We start from the raw sequence: 25,975 nt of genomic DNA on the forward strand, positions 1-25,975 counted from the left end.
GTTGACTTGTAAGCATTCTATTCTGGATCTGTCCTTTGTGAGGTACATGTGTTGTGAATATTTTTTTCCCAGTCTGGGTTTATCTACTCATTTTCTTAATGGCATGTTTTGAAGGACAGTAATTTCTCATTTTGATGAAGTCCAATTTATCCCATTTTTAATTTTAGAGAGTGGTAGGCAGAAAAATGTCCCTTCCCACCCTCGCAAAAAAAATACCCACGTCCTAATGCCTGGAACCTGTGCATATATTACATTACAGGCAAAAAGGACTTCATAGATATGATTAAGGTCATAGATCCTGACCTGGGGAAATTATTCTAGATTATCTGGGTGGGTTTAATCTAATCACATAAACTCTTAAACGTAGAAGAGGAAGGTGGAAGGGTGAGTCAGAAATATGTGACAATGGAAGAAGAGGCAGGAGAGGTTCAAAGTATGAAAGGCACTCGACCTGCAGTCACTGCTGGCTTTGAACATGGAGGAAGGTGGCCACAAGCCAAGGTGAGCAGCCTTTATCAACTGAGAACTAGCCTCAACTGACAACTAGCAAAGAAATAGGGACCTCAGTCCTCAAACCACAAGAAACTGAATTCTGCCAACAATCTGAATGAGCAAGGAAACAGATCCTCTCCTCAAGTTCCCAGAAAGGAGTGCAGCCCAGCTGATACTTTGATCGCTGTTAAGTCTCTGAGCAGAGACCCAGCTGAGTCCATTGGGTTTGCGACCTAAGGGAACGTAAGATGATAAATTTGTGTTGTTTAAAGGTGCTGAAATTGTGGTAATTTATTTTGGCAGCAATAGCAGACTAAAACATAGAGTGAGTTAGCCTTTGTTTTCTTTTAGAAGCTTCAAGGTTTCACTATTTTTTAAAGTTCTCTTCTATTTCTTCTACTATGTCTGCCTCAGCGGGAATCAGGAATTTGACTGTTCCTCTTGCTCTTCCTCCTTTAAGTTATGCCCTTAAGTGACCCACGGCCTGGTCTCTTTCACTTGCCCTTTCATCAGCTGTGGGTTCTTCACAGCTAGGCAAGGTTGGACTATTTGAATCTTTCAAGCCAAGTGGTGGCAGATAGAATAGGTGACCAAGGGCTAGGAAGACTGATATGTTTAAGGGCTGATGGGCCAACTGCCACCCTCAGAACATGCCTTCCTATAAGTGATATTCTTTCCTGGCCTCATCCCCCACCCAGTCTATCTCAATCTCACCCAATGTTTAATTTCTATCTCAAGTTCCACAGCTTCCAAGGAAGCTTTCTCTCAGCAGCCCACAGTCACATCTCCTTCTGTTTATCACTTACACCACTCTTTTGGCATATTTCCATAGAAACCATTAATCTCTGATATGTATGCCTTGTCTCTGCAACCAGATCATCTGTAATCCCAGCTGAATAAATCTGTTGAGGTAAACTGGTAAAACAAATTCCAAATGCACGTTATTTGACTCAGCAATTCTATACACAAGAGTTTATCAGAAGGAAATAATCAGCAAAATGTATGAAACATTTATGTACAAGTATGTTCACTGTGGGGGTGTTTATAATGGCAAATTTGAAAAAACTAAATATCCATCGATAGGAAACTGGTTAAAATAAATATGGCACAGCCATACAATAGATTCTATATAGGCATCCACAATGATGAGGCAGACGCCACGTTTATTAAAACGAAAAGAAGCCAGCGATATTTTGCTACATGAAAAACTCCATGTTAAGAACACTAGGATGGCATTTTTGTAAATAATTCCATCACCTCCACAACCAAAAATCATTAAAAATTTCTGTATAGCTGTGTGTGGGTGTAAAAAAGAAAAAAATGTGTGAAAGGATATATACCAAAATGCCAACTGTGATGATCTCTCTGATAAGAGTTTCCTTTTCCTCTAACATTTTCTGTATTAAAGGTTTTAAAATAAATACTTTTTAAATTTTAAACTTTAATTGATTTCTACGTTAAAACAGAACATTTGACCATTCAGTCATCGGGCTCCTGCTCCTCTCCTTTTTTAAAAAATTGTGGCAAAATTCATTTTACATAAAATTTGCTCCCACTTTTTACAGCTATTTCTTTCTCCGAGTACCTAATTAAGGTGACTACATTACCGTTCTTGATTTGCCAGATTCAGAACTGTCCTGATTTCTAGTATAGGCGGGAGATTTTTAATTCAATTACATCAACTCTCATCCTCTCTCTAAACTGATTTAGTTTAGCTCACCTTTTTTGTTTTGTTAAATCCATATTCTGCATTATTAAAGCTATGTATTCACAGCTACATTATGGGTCAAGTGGGATTTCTTTCACTTCTCGCCCGTGTTGGGCCCTGTTCCCTGGATCCCATGTCTTCCTTTTTCTCAGTTTATTCCCTCTTTGGGGTGCAGCATATCCTCCGCTAACTTCTAGAGCAAGGCTGTGGGGGAAGTAAATTTCAATCTCTGTATACCTGAGATAAGTTACTTTCTATCTTCACATTTGATTCATAGTCTGCTTGAGTAAAGAATTCTAGGTGGAAAATATTTTTCTGCTCATATTAAAGGTGTGCCTCACTGAATTCACGTTTCCAATGTCACTTTGCATAAATGCTTTTGAGATTCATCCATGTGGTTGTGTCTATTACTGGTTCACTCCTTTTCCTTGCTGAGTGGTATTCCATTGTATGCACGTACCAAAGTTAGTTGATTTTCCTGCTGATGGACATGTGGGTTGTTTCCAGTGTTGCCTATTATGAATAAAACTGCAATCAACATGCATGTGCCAATCTGTGTGTGCACAAATAAATGTCCATTAAGAATGAGGTACTAGAAGGTGAGTGTGCATGGGAGGGCTAGGTGGGCTCCACGACAGTGATGGGGTGGCTGGCCAGCCTGCTTCTGGTTGGGTTCCAGAAAGCCAGCATCTCTCTGTCTCTTTGGGTGGAATCGGGGTGAGCAGCTTACTTTCTCCACAGAGAGAGCCTCCTGCCTGGAGGAATGAGCCTGGCAGAATTAGGACAAGAGGAAGAAGGCTGGGGAGGGCGAAAGTGGGAGCTTGTTATTCAACAGACTTACACTTAACCCTGTTTTTGTCTGGCCCTTCACTCCACTCTCCTGTGTGCTGATGCACCCCGGCCCACAGCCTCTCTGCTTCTGAAGTTCCTTGAGAGAACAAACCTCTGGTTCCTGCATGGCTGAGGGAGAATGGTGGAAACCTGAACACAAACTCTTCCTTTAACAAACTTTCCAATAAGCTCCTGCTTTTGTCTCCTTATCTCTCCAGTGCCTTTGGGACAAATCTTCTGCTTGGCTGCCACCACTCCCACAGATATGAGGTGTGATCAATCTCCTCTCCATCTACTTCCTCCTTCCAGGTTACATTTTGGGGTTTCCAACCATATCTCAGTGTTTCTGTTCTCATTCTTCCAGATGTCTGAGATGATGGGATGGAAATATGTTCACTCTTCTGCTGTGAAACTGGAAGTTCTTGGGTTTATCATAATTTGTAAAGAGCAACAAAGTTCTAGGTTGGGGGCGTGCAAGTATGTGAGAGCCCCAGCAGGGTTAAAGGCTCTTCTCTTGCAACCTCCCTTTCCAGGACACAGCATCATACTCACTGCCCACGGCAGACCAGCCGTCAGTCAGGGCTGGGGAAACCCTCTGAACTTGCTGAGGAGCATTCCATCTGAATCAGAGTTCAATATTAACTTGAGAAAAATGCACTTACATTTTTATGGGTTTAGCAATTTGTCAAAGTCCTTTTGTTTTGTTTTAACCATCATGAGCTTCTTTGTCTCTCAAGCGGTATAGCCACATAGCAATGAGGAAAGCAGTCCAGCAAGGTCAAGTCAGCAGGCTCAAGGCTGTGCAGTTAGTTTGCAGCAGAGTTTGGACTAGATTCCAGACCACGTGACTCCCCAGGAGGTGACATGAAAGATGTCACAACATCTCCTAGACACTGACACCAGGCCACTAACCAGTGCTGCCCACCATCTGGGGGATGAAGGGAGGGGAGAGGAACACCAGAGAGCATCGGGCTCTGGAGCAGCATCATCTGTGGCTAACCCACTCTGCTCTCCGACCTCCTGGGTAAGCCACGGTAATGCCACTTTCCTGTTCCTGGAGCCGGCACATTCGACTACAGTTTTTAGTTCACTCTCTGGTCTGATGCTCCTTGAGAGGGAGAGCATGCAGGTGTCATCGCCTCCATTTACAGAGTAGGGGACAGAGGGCTAGAGAGCTAAACTCACTCATGCAGGGCCTTATAGCCAGGGGCTGACCACGCTGGCCCTAACGCCAGTTTCCTCACCCCTCCCTGCCCCTCCCAGAGAGGTAGGAGGATGGAAGGGAGGGTGTCCCTGCAGCTCTGCATGAGCTCGCCTCCCACCCCCCCACCACTGTTGTCGGGGGGGAGCACGTGTTCTGGAGATCAAGTCCTGCAGGCACACAGCCCCCAGGCTCCCTCCCACCCCCAGGAAGTCCACACCTGCCTCGTGGCTTCATCTTCTGCAGCAGCAGCAGCAAGTTCTCTGAGACAAGCTCATGCCAGTAGTCATGTTTTTGTTTTTAAGCAACATATATTTAAAAAAAATCAAAAAGACACTTACCTAAGCTGAATTCTAAAATGGGCTCATCTGGATCTTGTATATTTCCTAAATAAAAAAGAAATGACAGGAAAAAATCACCCTTAATAAACTTTTCCCTGCTTTTAGATTTTATGCAAAAACCTAACACATTTGTGTAATTATTTCACAATACATGTAAATCAAGCTATCAGGCTGTGCACCCTCAACTCATACAGTGACTATGTCCATTATTTCTCAATAACACTACAGGGGAAGAAACCCCAACACTCTACTTCCCCCCCCCCCCCAAAACTGTTACACAAGATGATTTCTTCATTTTCTAAACATTTTGCTTTTGAGATTCCTAAGAAGTCTTGGACACTAAGACCAAAACCCCTCTTCCTCAAGTCCATACACCTACAACAGGTGGGGCTTACATTCTGGCCTGGCACTCGTCAGAGAGGCACTGTGGACATTCCCACATCATCTACTGGCAAATGAGCCCTGCAGCTGCCCACCCAAACTGGAAAACCACGGGCAGGCTTCAGTGGAGCAGTTCCCAGGAAGAGGGCTGACTCCTCTCTCCCCATTCCGATTCAACCAGAAGGATGCCATACCAGGGCACCGTCCAGCCTGCAGCAGTCACAGTAGGCTCATTCTGGATGGATGCCAGGTGTCCCCGGAGGCAAGTATATGGGACCCAAGCGCTGTGAGCTCATACCAGGAACCTGGTGCAAGCCCTGTGAGGCTTACCTGCCAGAGAGAGGCCAAGCATGTCGGCAGCCACATCGATGGTGGAAGCCCGCTGCATCGCACGGGCCCTGGCACCATGGCGAGGGCTGTGCTCTCTTGCTGTCATGATGTCATTGGTGATAATGTGCTTCCTGTTCCTGGGTCAGACCACGCCTGATTCCCCGGGAAGTGCTGTCACCAAGCCCTAATCCCCTAAGGTGGCAGTAGTCCTGAGAAACAGGAACAAAAGCTGATAAGAAACCCTGGGATGGTGACTGAGAGACACTGTGCTCTCAAGGAGAGAGTATGTGACCTAACACAGGCAAGAGGCAGCAAAGCCAGGGTCCTCTGGCAGGTGAGGGGCCAGGGATGGAGAGTGTGATGAGCCAGGCCCCTTTCAATCATCTCTTCCTCTGCCTCCCCCACTCCCGCAACACTCTCTCACACACACACCAACATGGTATGACCATGGGATCCTGTAAAGAAATTGGTCTCTCCAACAAAGATTTGTCACGTTAAATGATGGTTTAAATATAATCATAAAATATGGCTTTGGGGCTTTTCTTGTTTGCTTTATTGTGCTTTTCCATTGGCAAGTTTCGCAGAATCTTTAAAATTTTAAATCAATTCACTACAACTTCTATTAGAAGGATAAGAGATGCATGAAGAGGTTTGCCACCCACTGGCTACAGCAAAATGGTGAGACAGTGGAGTGGCAGAGGCACACATCTCCAACCTGCCCCCTTTCTTCCCAGAGCTATAGAAACTTCACATGTCTCGGTCTCAGGCTTTCTTTCCTGCAAAACACATACATGATAATCTACATCTAACCACAGTGGATAGTGCTGTGCTGTGGATATGGAAGTCTCTGGGCAAAGTGCCCACTGCAGGCTGAATCAGATAGATGCTCTGGCTCAGCACAAACTCACATTCTGCTCTAAGAAGTGGGTTAAGCAGCAAGAAGTGAGTTTCATGTTTTTCCAACCCTACACACTACACTTCCTGCTGTCTCTAGAAGGAACCAAGCTCCAGAAGTTAAGAAAACTAGACTGAGCAATAGGCTGGATTCAAACGCCCCTCTCGAAGGTCTCCATATATCCAGACACCCCTGTCTTCTCAAGTGTGTCAACACCTTTGCACCTGACGGGCCTGTGTTCCTGCCCTTGAGTTAATTCACCCAGCAACTTACTGGACATGTTTGTTCTCGGACCAGTAGGGACACGTGGCATTTCTTCATAGAAGGACGCCCAGATCCATCATCTAAAAACGGAAAATTATAAACTTAACAAGCTGGTCAAACGTGAAGTGCTTGAGAATGTATATTATAAGGCCTGCGTTATAATTTCAATGCTTAGACATTTGGGGAAGCCAAGAGCTACTACATTTCCCTGAGTTCCACACACGAATCTAAGCTTCTGGCTCAAAAACAAAGATTTTGGGGCTGGCCCCGTGGCCTACTGGTTAAGTTTGGTGCACTCCACTTCGGTGGCCTGGGTTCAGTTCTGGGCACAGACCTACACCACTCATTAGCAGCCACGCTGTAGCAGTGACCCACATACAAAACAGAGAAAGACTGGCACAGATGTTAGCTCAGGGCAAATCTTCTTCATCTTCAAAAAAAAAAAAAAACCACAAAGGTTTTGCTCAAAGCCCAAAAGAATGAGAAACAGAAAGTGTACATTCCTAGTCTCCCTTTGGGGGTGATCCAGCGAAACCTCGGCCAGCCCCACAGAGCTTACTGGGCAGCTAGGATGTGGTTTAGCGAAAACGAAGAGATAAGAATCTGAGTGCCAGTCTTCCCGCTCACAAACATCAGGCCCTGGGAGAAGCTGCTGGGCCCAGTGGAGGCTCTGCTTTTTGAGGCTAGTTGCACCCATCTCACGGGGCTGCAGGGAGAACCAAATGTGCAAGAACAGGAGTGGGCTCTGCAAACTCCACCAGTCTCCTACACCCCTACTGATGCTGCCCGTCTCCCGCACCCTCTAGGGAGCAGAGCACCCAGGCGCTGACTCAGTCCCAGCACCGCTGTGGGACATGCGGGCAGACCTCAGCGCCCAGCGCACAAGCATCTGAAGCTGCTGCGGCCTGGGCTACAGTGTAAATGACCAGATAAACAGTCTCCTGTGCAGACTGTGCTCCTACTCATCCCTGGGGGGCACCCAGGGACCTCTGGCCTGGCACCTCAGTAGAGAGGGCAGGGGCCTGGGTAGGCATTCACGGAAGTCACCAAGGGAAAGACTCACCAGTTTGCTGACATCAAAAGGCATACAAATCAAAATGATGGAAGGAAATGGGAAGAAACTGGGAAATGACTTGCAGTACTAATACCTGTATTTTACAGTAGTCCTTGTACAAATTAACAAAAAACTCTAACAATGCCAGCAGCAAAAGGTATGAATTCATAAAAGAGGAATACATGTGGTAAACATTCTGGAAATGTAGCCAAACCCATTCACAATAATTAAAGAAATGCTAAATACACCTATAATCACCTAAAGGAGGCCTCCAAAAGAGGTTTGTTTGTTCTTCTAATGAGAACATGCTTTGTTGGCAGACCTAGAGGAAACTCTATATCAACATCGTTGATAACATTTCAGAGTGGAACAACCACTTCAGAAAGCAATTTGACATTACTTATCAAAATTTGTATGCAATAACAAAATTCTTGCCAATAGTCCAAAGATGATTACTGTAGCACTACTTATAATGACAAACCCTGGAACCAATCTAAATGCTCAGCTACAGGTAAGTACCTTCGGTAACAGCTCTAAGACACACTATTACATGGCTGTTAAAGTGATCACAATAAAGCCAATAAACCCTGAAAAGTTCTTCAACCTCATGAGTCATCAGTAAAATGCTAATTATAACCATGGGATCCCTCTGCACACTCACTAGAATAGTTAAAATGAAAAAGACAGAGAATCCAAAGGGTTGGCAAGCATGTGGAATAAATGGAACCCTGATACACTGCTAGTGGGGTGTAAAATGGTACAGCCACATCTACTGAGGCTGAACATATACCTACCCTGTGACCTGGTATTAATTCAGAGGGGAATTGCTAACAGAAGTGCATACTTATGCTCACCCAAAAAAGGTGTAAAGAACATTCAGAGCAGGATTCATAGCAGTCAAAAGCTAGAAACAACCCAAATGCCCATCAACAGTGAAATGGACAAAGTAACACAGATGACTCTTAGAGACGACGTCAAGGGCAAAAGTCAGACACACGAGAGCATTTTCTAGGCAATTCCATTTCTATGAAGGTCAAGCACAGGCCAAACAAGTCTGTGGTGTCAGACGTCAGGAGAGTGGCATCTTTGGGGGGTGAGCACCGACTGGGGAGGGCGGCAGTGGGGGGTTATGGGGCTCTGGCGATGTCTGTCTCCTGATCTGGGTGCTGGTTCCATAAGTGAATTCACTGTGTGAAAATGCATCGAGCTGTACATGACTGATTTTTATACCTCAATAAAAAGTTTAATTTTTTAATGACTATAATAAAGACAAGATAGCATGAAAAAATATTCACGTCAGTTCTGCATCATGCATATTTTTAACGAAATATTCCTCTCCCTGCTTACAGTCATTTAAAAAGATACAACACAGAGGCAAGGAGACCACATCAAGACGACGGCCATGTCTGGGGGTGTGCCCATGGGGAAGTGTTTCCTTACTTAGCTTACTGCCATCCTCTCACGTCACTGAAAGTTGCACCCTGTGCTGACCAGAGACAGACACGGCCCCCTGGGTATGAATTAACTCCAGGAAGGAGCTCTTCTCTCTTGACCCTTTTCCCAGCGTGTCTCCAGCATTCCATCGCCCTGCCTGGCTGCCCTGCTCAGCTTGTTAGTGAGGCCGCAGTCACCCCCTATCGCTGGGGACAGTGGAGACACGCCACCAACAGAGGGCAACATCTGTACTCTGCCATCTTGCTAGCCCAAGGGAGGCTCCTGAACCCCCTTCCTTTCCCTACCCTTCCTCCTCCCCTTGCAGGGTCTCTGCCCACTCCACCCGCCTGCCCCTTCCCCAGTGGAAGCATAGGCATGATGAGGTTCTGGGGATAGAAATGCTTAAAGGGGAACATCTACAGACTAATTTTACACTTGATAGAGTCCACAGATCAGAGAAGCTTTTAGGTCAGAAGGACCTTAGAAGCCACTTCATGGTTATTTGGGGGAATTTAATTAAGATCTGCAAATTTAAGTCATCAAGACCCAGAACAGAAAGCTAATTTGCACAGCTGAATTCGATTTTCTTTATTAGTCTCATTAATTTAAGGTAATTCGCCAAGGATTCTTATATTCCCAAGGTCCCTCTCTTGCCATTTGAAGACCAGAGCTCATCAGGAAGAAAAACTACACGTAAAGAGGACAGAGAGCGTGTGGGAGTTTAGGGGAATGGCATTTTTTTCTTGGGGGCAAGAAGAAAGAAGGAAGCTCCTCTCCTCACTCTGTGAGGGACCTGTGACCTCCTTTGACAAGAGAACACAGGTCATCAAATCGACAGCAAACCCAATAATGTTCCTTCCACCTGTGTGGGGGCAGGAGAGATGGTGATGGAAGGGAGCATAAGCAAGATGGAGAGGAATTATGTTCACACAGGTTCACGGGATTAGTGAGGGCTGGCAATGACTGACGGGAGCCTCTCAAGGAACCAGTCTTGGGAAAGGTCTGCCTGCCCTCCTCCTCCACAGAACAAGGAATCTCAGGCCTGGGAAGGGTTTTGGAGGCCCCTCCGGCTCAGTGACCTCTCAGGGCTGCTGAGCTGGAGTTAGCTGGGAGGGACTAACCACAGAGCTCCACTTTTATCTGTCTTATACACTGGGGTCCTCACGAAAATAATCTTAAAAAGGAGTTGCACAGATGAGGTCACTGACATCCAAACAGGGTGACTTTCTCAAGGTCACGTGGAGACAAAGGATGAAGTATCAGAAGCGACCCAAAGCAAAAAGCCCAAACACAACTGGAGCCGCTCTCCCCGCCCCCAGCCCAGGCCACCCCACGGCTGTGGGGTGGGCAGCAAGGGGGCTAAGAGTAAATCTTCCCCGGCCTCCGCTCTCCAAGCTCCGGCAGCACAAGAGAGAAAGTCAGATGGAAGGCTGGAGTGAGTCAGAGTGTGAGGCAGCCCTGCGGAGGAGGCTACGTCGGGAGTCAGAAAGAGGAAGAGTTTTCTCCCAAAACCCCAAGTCCGGGATAGCCACAATCGCTGATCGACGCGGCGTCACACTGCTCACCGGCACTGAAAACCTCCACTAGTAACAACCCAGAGACAGCTGCCACTAGCGCCTGCAGCCTGTCCTGGGACGGCCTTTCCTCCCCGAGGCTGCGGACATGGCCACCCGTCTGTGCCTCACAATAAGGCACCTCTCGTGTGACCGTGGGAGGACTGGCTGGGCACCTTGTGTCTCACGAGTGTGGGACTTAAACTCCTTGCTTCTTCTATATCCTCCTGGTGCCTAGTTCCAGCCTAAACACAGACCGGGGGTCTAACAAACACCCACTGAGCAGACAAACCGTCAGCGTCTGTGGCCGCCTACACTTGCTCACCGGGGCCTGGCTTTGTCCTTCTTCCAGGCACACTGACAGGTGACTCTCTCCAGCCCCTTCCAGTTCGGTGAAGTTGTGTGACACAGTGCAGAAGGGATGCACACCAGCTTAGATGGAGATAGGAAAACCACTCACAGGATCCTCTGACCCTCTCTCACCCCCAGATTCCTGGCTGGATGCAGGGGATGGAATGGTTAATTCAAGGCCCCATGGTAAGGTGGAGTCACTGGATGGAAGGAAACTAGGTCCCTGAGACTACATGGAGCAGAGTCCTCGCTCCCTGCCCCTCCTCCACATACAACCTACACTGAGCTTAACTTGCGTAAGAAATAAACTTTTGTTGTGTGAAGCCACTGAGATTAGGGACTTGGTTGTTATAGCAGCTAACATTAGTTACCTTGACTAAAGTCGCACATACCAGGCACTCAATAAACGGTTATGATGAGAATAAAAATTATAACCACCAGTTAAACTTACTGCACAATGCTTGGGAAAGAACGATGCTTTGCTCTCCGAACGAGGTACGCTCAGCTCATGAGAAAGGAAGACACAGGGGCAGGGAGACTACTGCCAGGATCCAGGAAATGGGAAGAGCACAGAGAAGTGAAAAATCCACTTTAGCAGGCAGTCAACCAGACAAATCTTTTGCCCTCTCTTTAACTCTGGGTCGGGCCAGTCACCCCAATATCTCCTGGCTAGGCCTGGGCCTCACCACCCAGACACACTCTCTGGTGGAAGCTGGCCTCAATGCCGAGAAAGCAGGTTCTTTGAGGCAACCCTAGTGTTGCCGATCCAACCCAGAGATAAAGAGACACATCTCTACCACATGGCACCCAAATCAGCCTCTGTTCCCATGGCCCGCTAGAACCCACTGGGAATTGAGGCTACCCAGGGCTTCACCCAGACCTGGTCTGCACCCAACAGGGGCTTTGGGACCTTTTGGGATTCGGGGCCACCAATTCCTTGAAGCCTGGAAAATAAGAGAATGACAACAACTCCAGGACGCAGGCCCAAACCTGGGGTGGGGTGGGGTGGGGTCAGCTGCGGATGGTGAAAACTGGACCAGAGCCAAGGTGGCTGTGGTAACAGGGATGGGTAAGTGTCTCCAGATGAACAGAAACAGCATCTCCAGAACGACCAGAGGCAAGGGTGACCAGCAAACCAGAGGCTCCACGTCAGGGAAAAGGCAGCACGGCTCGTGTGCAGGCTCAGTACACTCACTGTCAACCGCTCACATCCTGCTCCCTGCATCTGCCCAGGCCAGTCACCAGCAAAGGAAGATGTGGCACATAGGCAAGGACCAGGAAGGCCTGGATTCTAAATATTTCAGAACAATAGCCAATGGCAGCAGAAAATCTCTCCGGCTTATATGTGGAATGAATGAATGCACGTGTGCCTCTGCCTGACAACTCAAAAATTTAAATGCTATGAATCAACTTTCGATGCAAAGAAAATGACAGAATGGCTGTGGACAGAGGAATGGCTACTAAGGTGAGGAGAACACACTAAAATTCATTCTTCCTTAAATAAGACAGACTTGAGAATGCTGCCAAGAAGGGTTAAAGCAGAGAACGTGAACGAAGGACACCGCCATCTGATGCAGAGCAGAGAGGGGTTGTGGGGTGGGAATGAGTCACGAAAAGCAGAACGAAGGGATAGGTTCTGGGAGGCAGGCAGAGTTAGGCCTTCCTTTATTTTAATTTGCCTACTTTCGGGACTTCTTCACCCATTGGGTGCTCCAGCCCTCTGTGCCCCTCCCCACCCTAAAAGTCATGAGAATAGTGGAAGCAAGCAGTCCTTTCATTTTTTTCTGTTTCAAACAAGCCAACCGCCTAGGAAAGATCTTAATCTTTGAAGCAAAGTCAAATATGTCTCCCGACCACAAAAAGCAAGGAATGCTGCCTGCCTCGAAGGCTCAGATATTCACTGGGCAGGAAACGCCAGACGCCCCAGGAACAAAGACAAGGGTGGAGGGCACCTGGGCAGCTCGAGGGAAGGAGAACAGAGGGAAGGCCTTAGTCTTGGCCCTCCTATGCTCTGGCCCCAAGCCCAGCAGGCCCGGGACACTCTGTCCAGAGGGCTCTCAACACCTGCCTTCTGAGGCCTGGACCCTTGCGTCAACCTGCAGAGGCCCAGAGCTGCTAGTTAGTGGAGTCCAGGCACCTGCTCAGTTAAAGTCACTCAGATCCCTCCTCCTCTACAAGTGACTGTGCAAGAGCTACTGAGCTTCTCTCTGCCTCAGTTTCACAATCTGTAAAACAGGAATAACAACACCTACTCACTGGCATGCACTGAGGGGCAAGCACACATGTAAAGAAACACGTACGACACCCACGAGAGCCTGGTGCACAGAGGTGGCAGATATGCGAGTTTCTCTCCCTGGCTTTCCCTAACCCGTCACGCACCTAGTCCCACACTGCACTTGTTGTTTTGTTGTGTGTGTGAGGAAGATTGGCCCTGAGCTAACATTCCATGCCAAACTTCCTCTATCTCGTATGTGGGTTGTCACCACAGCTGGCTTGACAAGCGGTGTGTAGGTCCGAGCCTGGGATCCGAATCCCAGCTGCGAAAGCAGAGCGCAGGAACCCAACCACTATGCCATGGGGCGGGCCGGGCGGAGCCATGTTCCCTTTCAAGGCCTTGGTTTCCTCACGGGTAAAATGAGGATCCACCTGCTCCTGGAAGGAATCCACAGCCCCCCAGTCAGAGAGAGAGGGTGGAAGGAGATCCCGTCGCAGCCCCCAAGAGAAGAAAGGTGGCTGCTCTGTGTCTGGGGACCGGAGGTCCATTAGGATCCTGTTCTTAAGAGGTGGCACCACATTCCCCCTGGGCTGGAGAAAGCCTGTAGGGAGGCCCACTTCCTCCCTCCCCTTCGGAGCGGGACCCAGCTCTCTCTTACTTCCTGCATCTGCAGAGGGCCTCGGGCCAGGAGAGAGAAGTTCATTTTGAGTAAAGCTCCAACCCAGAACACTGCCCAACGCAGTCTAAATGCAGGAAAGAAATGTGCCTGAGAAAGCCAAGCCCGGGAAAATAAGAATGTGCCGCAGCTGGTGTACATTCTCACCTGCAGAGACAAACGACGCAACAACCCAACCCAGGGCCCCACTGGGCCTCTGCTCAGCAGGAGACATTCAATCTTTACCTCCTGCTTCCTGTGTCCCCAAGCCCTGTTCTCTGCTTGTGACACTGAACAAGGGAAGCAGGGGCACTGGGTTCACTCAATTTAATTAACTCACCTGGCTCATTAGTTTAATGAATACGGTAGCTGATATAACATTAATGCCTTAACCCAGATGCAAATGTACATCTCCGACTCCAGTGGAGGAGTCAGGCACCTTGGGTGGGCCTGCGGATACCCCTCTAAACAACGGGCAGGGGCATGTGCCTCTGAGCAGGACAAGCCCAGATTGTTCCAGCTCCCGCCTCAGCCCCGTGGTTTTCCGATCTCAGTCAACGGCAGAACCATCCTTCCACTCGCCCCAGCCAAGAAACAAAATCAGCAGGCTCCTGGATTCCTCCTCCTCTCACACCCGATGCATCAGGAATTCTGTCTGCTCTATCTTCCCCACAGATCCAGACTTCAACCTGCCTCAGCACCCGAGACATGCCGCCTGGCTTCCGACCAATCCCTCTGCAGCCCCCTCGTCTGTCTCTACCCCACACTGGCGAGGCCCATGAACTGTTCCATCAGCGTCTTCCTCTGGCTCCCACCCTGGTCCCCTGTTGCTCAGACCTCCTGGCTGGCCGCCCTCTGTGAGGCTGCTCTTCCTCAGAGGACAACGGAGGGCAGCCCCCTCACCTCCTACCTAAAAACCACAGCCCAGCCCCTTGTGGCTCATCTACAGTCCATGAAACTTCAGGGGATTTTCTGTAGGAACTAGTTTGAAAGTAAGTCGCCCTGAAAAAAGTGCTTAAAAGTGTTTGTGCTGAGCAACACGGGTGCCAACCCCGGGCCTGGGCGCTCAGATCTGAGGGACGAGAAAGACGTGTTACTAATAAGCAGATGTGACGTGAGGGAAGTGCGAGCAGCAGCTGCAGGTGGGAGGGTCCTCTGGCCGCCTCTGCTAGAACAAGCCTTCCCACACCCCCACTTCAGCCGCTTTCCTCAAGCACCTGCTCTTTCTTGCTTCTACACTGCACGCTGTTGTTCTCTATAAACTGACAATCTCTTCAACCAAAGTGAGGGGCTCTCAGGGACCAGGCCTTAGAGACACAAAGATGGACATGGAGGCCTGGTCAAGAAATGCATCACAAGAAATGTAACCAAAAAAACAATGGTGGACACTCTGAGGGCCACACTGGTGCTGGGGAAACCTCTTCTGAAACCCTCCCCTGTGTGATGGGCTGGCCTGCTGTTCCCTCCTTCCCAGGCAGGGGCGCCCCGGGTGGAGGCTGTTTCTTGAGGGGAATCGACCTAGTGTTCTTATATGTTACTCCTCCCACTCCCATGCACCAGGCTGCTTTTGTCATTTGATTATCACATAAGTTTCCCAGAATACCACAAACAAACAAAGAAATGGAAACACTGCACTGAGCACTGTCCATTGTAAGAGCTGCCTGTTGGTACTAAGACAACGCACACCAGTGGCAACACCGTTCTTCTCTCTCCTAGAAATCTCCATGACGCTCACAAGTCTCAGGCCTTGCTCCATTGTCAATTCAGCCACTCAAAACACTCACATAATTAACTGAAAGTTCGCCTGTATGTTGGCCAGGAAGGCCTCCCAGTAGTACACAGAAATTTCCAAATAGGTGTGTAAAACCGAGGAAACCATCCTGTGTTTACCAACTCCCACTGACAATGAAGACATGCAGTTCCCAGAAGACCAACAGCCAAAGAGATGAGGACAGTGTCTTCCCTCTGACCTGTGGGTCAGCTTATCTCTGAGTGGGGCTTCATAAAGACCCCCCAGGCAATGAAAGAAGCTGTCATCGCAGATCCAGATGCACCCACCCCCAGGGCACTTACTCCAAGCTTGGTTCCAGGAGATGCAGCTAGAAGAACTCTCTGGCTCCTCCAGGGCTAGGTAGGGACTCTAAGCCCCAACACTGGGCTGGGTGTGCCCCATTCATTGCCTGAGTCTGTTCTTTCACTTCCCTTTTCTATTCCCATCCAAACCCAAGGCTGTAAAGCCTGGCCGGTGCCTGCTTCTATCTCCCCCTACCCAGAGCTGGCCACCTGGGAGCTGGACCCTGACCTCCTCCAGAGACCACCCCAGACTCTGCTTCTCTCCTCCGCCCGCCTTTGGGAGGGGTCTGTCCTTTCAACTAAGGGAATGGAGTGTAAGTGTGGCCACAGCTGCTCAAGGCTCCTTGGGCTCACAGTGCAATGAGGGGGGTGCCCTCCCAGGGGCGGTGGCTCACACCCCAGATACAGAACTCCCTCTGCATATTGCTCTGACAGTGTTTCCATCACCCCATCCCCTCAGACCTTGGGGGTTCAGTGACGAGGCTGTCACAGTTAGGGCAGATTCTGGGTACTCCTGCTATCCAAGCCAAAACACTGTACTTGACAGCCAGGACACTTATGCTGCAGGTTGGAAAACCCAATTCAGATGAGTTTAAGCAAAAAGCCATGTTTGCCATAAGGGTTCTGGACTGACTTACAAAACTTGAGCAGGAATATGGCTGAGCTGGCCCTGTACCCCAATGCCTGCAGCACAGACAACTCTTCTCAGCTCTGCTCTGCTCACCCATATCATTCTCCCTCCTCCCTGCAAATGAACCTGTGCACATGGTGGCGTCAAGGCAGCCGACAGCCCCCAACTTTAAACTCTCCAGCTCTAGCCACTGAAGAGGCCGAATGCATGGATTCTGAGTCTCCCGTCCACTTCTCCGTGGAAGGTAATCCAAGAGACTAACCTGGGCCAGGTGCCCCCAGCCGGAGAGCTGGGGTCACATCGCGGCATGCATGCTCCCATGAGAACCATGAGCTTGGTGGGGCAGAGTTCCCACAAAAAGAGTCAGCGGGGAGGCTGGAAAGAACCATCTCAATTCATCACAACTTGTAGCAGCCAAAAGAAGAGATCTTATAGCAAATCTTTCTTATACTTCAAAGAGAGAAGGCAAAGAACTCCCAGAGTTAACTAAATCTTCTTTATATTGTTTAAAATAGGCAATATAAACATAAAATTAAGAATAAACTCTTTTTCTTTGGAGCTCTTAAATTACTATAAAACTAAAGGGGATTTATAAATTAACGACAAACAAAATTTCAACACAAATGAACTCACATTTACATTAACTTAACCAGAAATGCCCACAATGGCCACTTTAGTCCACCCAGCAGCTATTTTGTCAAAATAACAGTGGCCAGCAGCCACCATTCCCCAAAAAAGTGAGTTGTCGAGGAGGGCAGAGGAGCAGAGATGCGGCAACACCTCCCTGGACTGTGAACAGGGAGTCTACGGATCCCAGACGGCAGGGCCCTCCAACATGTTTAGCTCTTTTGCATGAAATCAAGAGTTACAGGAAAACAGTGCAAAACACAGCTTTACAGCTCGCTGTGTAAAAATGCAAGACTGAAAACACCAATTACCTTCCTTGAGTCCCCTCAGTGGAGCGGTCACTCTGCAGGCCATGGTAGGTGCAAACTCAAGCTGCTGCCCCTGACACTTCCTTTGTGAAGAGCAGCCTTCTGTCTTTCCCACCCATCACTCCTCCCCTCAGTCTACTTACAGCGTCATGCTCCTCCTCGACTTAATCAACATCTGCTGTGGATTCATGTAAAGAACCAAATTTCTCATCATGCTTCCAACCCATGGGAGAAGGTCAAGAGAGGAAGAGACCAAGAACCGCCCAGCCCAAGATGCCTTCTGGCCACTCAACCTGCCTCACCTGATCTCCACGCATAGGAACACCTTGTCTAGAGATCTTCTCAGGTAGAAAACCTCACTGGAGGAGTATGAGGCGAGCAATGACAACATGGCTTACAAATGCCGTCCACATCCACAACCCCTGGCTTGCTCAGTCCTCGTGCCTCATTTCTGGGTGGTAGTTTCACAGATAGGAGCCAGGCTCACAAGAGTAGAGGTGCTCTTGAGGGTCATGAGCTACAGAGGGAAGTCAGAACCCAAAAACAGGCCTTACTAGTCCAAAACTCTTTCCAGCAGGCAAAACAGAGCACAGGGCACGTTAATTCAAGCTACGACCAAATGCTAATAGAAAGCACACTCTTTTTCACTTGTAGAGTTCATTTTTTTAAGCACTTTCACATATCTTATTTTAATCTAACAAGGTTTATTAGAATATTATTTTCTGCCTGCCATCCCTTTTCAGGACCCCCTAAAAGAAAACATCTCAGATCCAAGACACACTAAACAATATTTCCCTCTCCACCCCACGCACACTACAAGTGTCCCTCAGGTTCCTCAGTCTCTGACCTAATCTCCAGCTCTCACATTAAGCAACACGAGACACCAGAGAGGAAATGGCTCCTCCAGAGAAGGCACAAGAGAGAACTTTAGGATGGCAGCAGCTTCTTTTCTTGCATCATTCGTGTTTGACTTCCTTTCCTAAGCTGAAATTAAGCACCTTGAAATATTTTCATCAAAATATTTCAAAATAAAATTTTAAAAAACACAAAAATTTGTGAACAGGATAAACAGACACAACCTAGTCAAAAATACCAACTAATACGAAAGTAAAAAGTATGTACATAATGTTCTGAATTTCTGTGGGAGATAGTGCTTATATAAATACTGTATATTTCAACGGGAAGGTGGAATGGGAAACGTACCCACCCCTGAACCAGCAAGTCATGACTCAGGACCTAGTTTCTATGGTGACTCGTTAACCCCATTAGCAGGGGTTCCTCTGCTCTTTTTGTATGACTACTTTGTTTTTTTTTTGTCATTCCGTTCTCTTTACGATTTCCAACAGGTTTTACTCATTCTGTGGAATATCGTGGTTTAATAAGTGAAGACTGCATCAAGGTGCTTTGGGAAACAGTTACCACCTTGTCCCCCAGTTCACACTGGTGACACACACTCCACAATTCAGCAACAAAATAAGCATCCTCCCTCTCCTTATAAAGACTCCCACGTCCTCTCTCAGGTTTGTCAAGGGAAGCACTGCAGGGAAAGTGAGCCACTTGGGCAGTGGCTGGACAGACAAAAACGGCAGGTCCAATGTGAGGAAACACAGACCTTGACCAAGGTTAGCCTACTGAGGCGACCTACAGTCCCAAGGACCTGTCTGGCACCTTTTCACAAACCTAACAGCAAAGTGCACTCTTGGAGGGGAAGCTGGGCCCCCACACCGGCTCCCAGAGGGGTTGGTCAGATCTGGGCACAGTGCTGCCAAAGCCTTTTCAGAATGGGGAGCTCCACGTTCTGGTTTATGTCAGGTCAGTTTGCAACCGTGAAGCCAGGCTTTGGTTTTGTGTACTAGAAAACAAATCATTAGTGCAGTACTTCAATACCCAAGCAACTTTCAAAACTCCATGCTAATGGAGGTTTGGGAAAACAAAGAGAGATCCAGCTCCTAGGGCTTATGGAGTAAGATGGCCTCAGGCTTACTTCATGTTCTGGCACCTGTGTGCTGGCATCGCATCATGCAGTTTCCAATCCAGCCAAACCCCTCACTGTCCTCACTCCAGCTCCTTCAGAGGATGGTACGTGGGCCTGAAGAGGCACTTACAGCTTCTCTCCAAATACGTTATTTCCTTCTAGACTACCATTGACAGAGCAGGACTGACAATAATTTGAAAGTTCCAGGGGCTTCAGAAGACTTGAGTTGGGTGGGTTCAGTTTACTTTTATAATCACCAGGAAGGTTTGTTTTCTAATTCAAAAGTGTCAAAGTTGGATTCATGAGAGACTATAAAATTTTCTGAGCAGCAACAAAATTCCATAAATGGCAATAAGTGCAAAGCAACCACCACAGATCAATGAAATGCCAGGAAGACAAAGTTATTTCTGGAACAAGGCAGTGCACCAGGAGACTGGAGCCAATCTGCCCAAGGCCTCGGTGGGCAGCACCCAACCAGTCCAATTTTAGCTTCCACACCAACAAACCAGCATTGGGGAGTGAAGCCTTGGTCTTCTACGTACCTCGGAAACATAAAGTGGGTCGCACATTTTGCAAGCTTTACTATATGTAAATCTCTGGTGAAGTGGTATATCATCTGCTTACTTTAGCTGCAAAACTGGAATACTGTTTTAACCAGTCACTGTTGGGTGCACCACGTAGAGGAGACTCAAAGGACTTCAGTGTTCCACATTCTCACATAAAAATAAAAAACAAGCAGTCCTGACTTTTACATGAGACCTCTCTGGAGAGAGTGTTGTAGAGCTTCAGCTACTCAGTTGTGTTGGTTTCGGGGGTTTTTTTAGGCTGTTGTGTTGTTTTGTTTTTCTTTTTTCTCTCCAAGGATGTGATGTGATAGCACCAATATCAGAAACCAGCTCTGGCTAACCGGCTGGGAGGTTAGACTGGGACGAAGGAGAGAGTCCTTTCTTTCCCATATCTCATCTGTGCATCTGTACAAGGAGGAGAGGACACAGCCAAAGCCGGAGAAGTCAGGATCCCTCCCCAGGACCCCCTCCCAGTCAGCCTTTCCCAATCCTTCCCTCCCAGTGGGGCCCTGTCAGAGCTGAGGTGGGGTGAGGGGGCAGAAGTGAGGAGGGGTCCCATGGCTCCACCACCAATCAGTGTTTCCCCTTCACAGGTAGCCTCTCACAGGGTGGTCTGGAGTGTCCTCCTGATCAGGGCAAAGAGAACCCTCACAGGAGGCCTTCCAGGGGCCTCTCCCATGGTAGCCTGACCACACACAGCTCTTATTGCAAAGCTGACAGTGCCAGGAATGATGAAAACCCAAGAAAAGCAATTTAAAAAGAGAGTCACTAGAGTGATTCTGAGGCCCGTGTATCTCTTCAGACGGTGCTCAAAGCTGCCCAGCAGTGCTGCAGGTGAGGGAGCTCAACTAGGCAGGGAGAGGCACTATCTGACACTCAGTGTCCTCACACTTAGCAGCAACATCTGCTATGGCACCTCTCCCCAGCCAACAGGGAAGATCAGGCCAACATTGGAGGGATGAGGCACAGAGGACAGAGAACAGCTCTGGGGGTGTTTCTGTCCTTAGCTGGCAAGCCTGGCCCAATGCTCTGCAAGAGTGTTCATGGGAACATGTGAACTGGAATCGTAGTTGTTCAACCATCTGTTCAACAGGTGCCAAGTCAAGTACTTACAGGGGATGCACAGGTGAGTCAGAAGTGGTCCCTGCCTGAAAGGACCCAACAGCATAACAATGAAGTAAAACATTCAGACAAGACAACACCAAGACAAAATGGAACACATGCCCCAGGCTATAAGGGAGGGGAGGAAGAAACCTTAAATCTGGCCAAAGATGATCTAGATGTAGTGTGGACAGATGTGACTTCAAAAGGTACAGGCATGCTCAGGGACAATTAATTCATGGAACAGGGAAGCCCAGTGTTCTAAGGGACAGAGAGAATGGGCTGGAGAGCCAGCACAGGGTCAATGCTGGGTAACCACTGATACCAGACCACAGAGCTGGGCTTCAGCTAGTAGGCAATGAAGAACTCTCTAGAACTTTGATTGTTCAAATAAATCTGAAAAGTCTTGGTACTCCCTTCAACTCTCCTACTGGGCTTTCGAAAACAAACCTCTTGCTTACTTGATACAAACCAGCTCAGGCCTCGTAATGCTGGGCCGGGAAGGCACCCACCACAGAACAGACAGACAGCATCTACAACCAACTCATAAAGGACAATTCTCTTGTCCCGGCAGGTCTCCTGGGGGTTCCAAAGGTCATTTTGTCACCAGCACAACTAAACCTAAAGTCAGGACATGCTCACTAGCTCTGAAGGAAGCACTATTCAATTCTGCAAATAAAAAATAAAACCCAGCAATGCTGACAACCACAAAGTGAACTAAAACCACTTGGTAATTCAAGAGGCCAAGCAATTTCAGATCTATCAGCAAATACCTCAACACCAGGGCCCTCCTTCGCCTTTAAGTGGGCTTTCCCAGACGACCTCACTCTAACCTGTGCAGTAGGGACCGCTCAAGAAAGCTGCCAGAACCATCTTTCCTTTCTTTCACTGCGGCTGTGCTCCAGAAAGATGCCTAAGCCAGTTGTGCTTTCGTTTAGAAAAAATGCTAACGAGTTGGGATATCTGTGTAACTATAAGCAAAATGTCAAGAGGTACTTTTGCCGTTATTTATTTTTCTCCAAAATTTTCAGCTGAGTTCTGAAAACGTAGAGAACACGTTGAGAACAAAGGCCCCCATAAAGCATCTCCCTGTCACATAACACATGTAAAATCACCATCACCAAGAGCAGTGACAGTGAAAACTAATTAAAATCTCTACTGTGCTTTCACATCTCTTTAACATTCTTGGCAGCTGGGTAATAAAGAGATCAGGGAAAGTATGCCTTCAAAATTCATCTTTCAAAAAATAAAATAAAATTTTAAAAAATTCATTTTTCAAAACTTTTCCCATTTTCTACTAGAAGAAATCCATAGAAAAACTAAAAACTGGAAGGGAGCATGTAGCAGCTACCTCCTCCAAGCCACCTCAAGGCCCCCGTTACCAGCCCACTGCAGGCCCTGCCTCCTTCCATGCAGGCCAGGACACTAACGGGAGAGCCAGTGTGGCAGGCCTCCACCAGATGGAACGTCCTCTGGAGAACTCAGCCAGTCCCAGATACGTATCACCTAACACCCCCAGAACTATCATTCGGCCCCACTGATGTGGATCAAGGCTGCCCCAGGGAGAGAAGCTCAAGGTGTCCTGGCCTGCATGCCAGTCTATATGACACGATTCATATCTCAAGTTACACGACTACACAATAACCAGACCCCACCTGCACTGATACCATTTTAATGACTTTTTACATGATCTTTCCTTCGTCTAGTAAAAATAAGTCACATACCCACGCCTTATAAATTTAGCCCTAACTCTCAACACACTGCAGCCCATGGGTCCTGTCCCCATGCTATTCTCTGAATAAAAGAAGACTACTGCTACCAGACCTTGAGAGTCCAAGAAATCTTTCTTTCAACTCCTCAGCTCGCCGAGCCCGCCTCACCATCACCAGGGTTCAGTGAGGACTGCATTCTTGAAGGGGCCAGATGCATACCCATCAGGCAAGTGTGAACACATTCACCTCTCTCCAGAATACTATACAGGAAGAAAGCAAGCACTGATATATGAAGACAAATGAAGTTCTGGATCAGGCCGAGACATCCTGCATTGGGCCAAAGCTCATAAGAGCAATGCAGCTGAAAGCTCTCCCAGCATCGCTCAGTTAAGCAGTACCTGGTGCATCAGCACATTCATCAACCACAAATGAGAGGCAGAGAAATGTCATGGAAACCCAACTGACGCAGAGTCAGAGCCCTTGGGCTCTTGGTTGGCTTCCGGGTTTAATTCACCTATCAGATCTCAAGCGAATCACAAACTCTGGGCACTTGGGTGTCCCCCCTCTCCCGGATACAGCCCCCTCCCCACCTCTCACCCCCGATCTACTATGCAACACTGGAGGAATGCCCAAAATGGTCTGAATTGTGTGTATTCCTCCCTGTCATTTGCTTCTCACCCCAAAGGCTGCCCCAGCCACAGGGAAAGCATCACTCCCAGTCTCAGTGAGGATGGCAAGGTTCAGAGAAGAGGGCCGTCTGACCCCAAATCAGTCTGTGGACAATAGCAAGGCTGCACAGACAGCAAGCCTGTGACTTCCACTCTGGCCATCTTGCAGAGTTAGCGCAGACACTACATTTTTTTCCTGAATGGCAGGCACTCAGGGGTCATGACTTCTACCATGAACTGGTACTGCTGTTGATAGGTTTTCCTTTAAATAAATGTTTTCACTTAAATTTACTACGCATAATATTTTGAACTAGTTAAAGATTTAAGTATAGATCTAACTCTTCAGATGTAAGGCTTACACCTACCCCCCCCAGTGGCAGACATGCCCCCTTCAGGAGACACCAGGCCTGGAGCAGAGTGCATGGAGAACCCCATCTCCACCCCTAACCACCAAACAGCACGACTCTGAGCCCAAGTCCTGGGTCACGAAGTGGGGAAGAAGTGCCCACCTTAGAGGTTTGCTGCAAATCTCAATTAAGAAAGAGCGTGTGTGAAGACTTTGTAGATGACAAGTTACTGAGTTAAAATTAAGTGACACTAGGCCTTGCTAAGGGTCAATGAGATACAAAGCCAACAATGTCTTGAAAAGGCAGGAGTTAGAATTTAAATCTTTAAATTACACATTCTTCCCAGAGAATGACACAGCCTGAGGTTGTGAGCAGCGGGAAGTCTTCCCCAGGAATTAGATCTGGGCCTGCCAATGACATCTCCTAGACACAGTGACTCTCTGCTCAGAGCCAGGCCCAAGCTCACCCAAGACACAGACTGAGGTGGGCAGCGTGACCCCCTCACCATCCATCTGATCAACGAAGGCTGTCAATTCAGCTGAGAAACTTATTACTTCTCTAAAAAGGAGAATCCTCCCCTCCGTCCTTGAAAGGTTACAAGGGCACAATCACAAGACTTTCTGAGGGGTACATGGGAACTCGCTGTCCTTTCTGCTCCATTTTGGTATGAATCTAAAACTACTCTAAAAAATAAAGTTTACTAATGAAAAAAAACAACTTCCTGACACCAATTCCAAGGGAGTTTTTAGCTGCTTTGCCCTAAATAGTCTAGAAAAAAAAGGAGGAAAATAAGTCATAAGAAAGCCTACAAATATATCAGTATTTAAGCCTTGTAAGGCATAAATTCTAGAGTTCAGTATTCATCAGATTTCTTGGAGCAGCATTCTGAAAAGCCCTGAAACTTCAATGAAAGTCAAGTAAATATAGCACTCTGTAAATCTTAAACGAGGCTGAATGTGAGGATTGAACCATGTATCAGAGGAAAGGTTTACACAGAGAAACTGCAAGGCAGTTCTAAAAATACCATTTGGTTATCCACCACCACTGTTTTAGGAAGAAAAACAGGGACGGGATCAAAATCCAGCGCAAACCTGGCATTTCTGGGATAACTGTGGCCATGCGACCCTGTTCTAGTGCATCGCTGTGTGCACCACCCAGACCGTAGACCCCTTCGGCAGGTTGACATCACCATTCAGACGGCTTCTGTCGACAGGTTGATCATGAAATAGATCTGAAGGGAGGCAGAGAGAAGACAATTTCCAAAACAGTCTTTTTATTTGTAATTATCGTGCGTGCTTGCACGTCCATAATTTGGAGCGGCACTGCTTTCCCAGTTCCTCAGTGAGGCAGAATTGGCAGTAATGATGGCGGGGATCAAGGAGAACATTGAGATTCCACATCAGACACGTGTATTAGTCTGCTTAGGCTGCCGTGATGAAATTCCACAGCCTGGAGGGACTTAAACAACAGAAATCTGTTTTCTGACAGGTCTGGAGACTGAAGTCCAAGATCAAGGTGCCAGCAGGTTGGGTTTCTCCCGCGGCCTCTCTCCTTGGCATGCAGATGGCCGCCTTCTCACTGTGCCTCACAGGATCTTTTCTCTGTGCACTCCTCCCTGGTGTCTCTTTTCTTTTTTCTGTCTTTTTTAAAGTATGCTTTTTGGTGAGGAAGACTGGCTCTGAGCTAACATCTGTTGCCAGTCTTCCTCTTTTATTTATTTTCTCCCCAAAGTCCCAGTACATAGTTGTATATCCTAATTGTAGGTCATTCTAGTTCTTCTATCTGGGATGCCACCGCAGCATGGCTTGATGAGCGGTGCATAGGTCTACACCCAGGATCCGAACGGGCGAACCCAGGGCCACTGAAGCAGAGTGAGTAAACTTAACCACTGGGCCATGGGGCCGGCCTCTCTTCTTCTTATAAGGACACCAGTCCTACTGGATTATGGCCCTGCCCTTATGACCTTGTTTAACCTTAATTACCTTTTAGAGATGCTATCTCCAAATACAGTCATTGGGGGTTAATACATTGGAGGTTAGGACTTCAACACATGAATTGGGGGTGGGGGGGGCGGGGGAGGACACAATTAGGTCCATAACCACCTGCCTTACAGACCATACCTGGCATCCTCTAATCTAATGCACTGCATCAGTCCAGCATCTGAGTTGGTGGGTGCTGCCAGTAAGAAGTCAAGGCCCAGAGGTGGCAAAGCAGCCCTCCCCTTTCTGCTTGCAGAGGGCACAGTGTCCTCACAGAGGCAGA

The 25,975-nt window shown here is 47.9% G+C and overlaps 1 protein-coding gene across 18 annotated transcripts in view; it reads right to left on the reverse strand.

Annotated features, from left to right (window-relative positions):
- The window catches only part of INPP4A (inositol polyphosphate-4-phosphatase type I A), a 132,768-nt gene that overhangs the window by 55,983 nt on the left and 50,810 nt on the right, over positions 1-25,975 (reverse strand). For all 18 annotated transcript variants that reach the window (XM_070573511.1, XM_070573513.1, XM_070573510.1 and 15 more), the window contains 3 exons: positions 6,453-6,523; positions 5,285-5,493; positions 4,574-4,618 (listed from right to left, as the gene is read on the reverse strand). In XM_070573511.1, the coding sequence (XP_070429612.1) occupies positions 4,574-4,618; positions 5,285-5,390 (151 nt within the window). In that variant the 5' untranslated portion in view covers positions 5,391-5,493; positions 6,453-6,523. The remainder of the gene's footprint in view (positions 1-4,573; positions 4,619-5,284; positions 5,494-6,452; positions 6,524-25,975) is intronic.

The sequence above is a fragment of the Equus przewalskii genome, chromosome 14 (genome assembly GCF_037783145.1).
Source record: "Equus przewalskii isolate Varuska chromosome 14, EquPr2, whole genome shotgun sequence".
Lineage (NCBI taxonomy): Eukaryota > Metazoa > Chordata > Mammalia > Perissodactyla > Equidae > Equus > Equus przewalskii.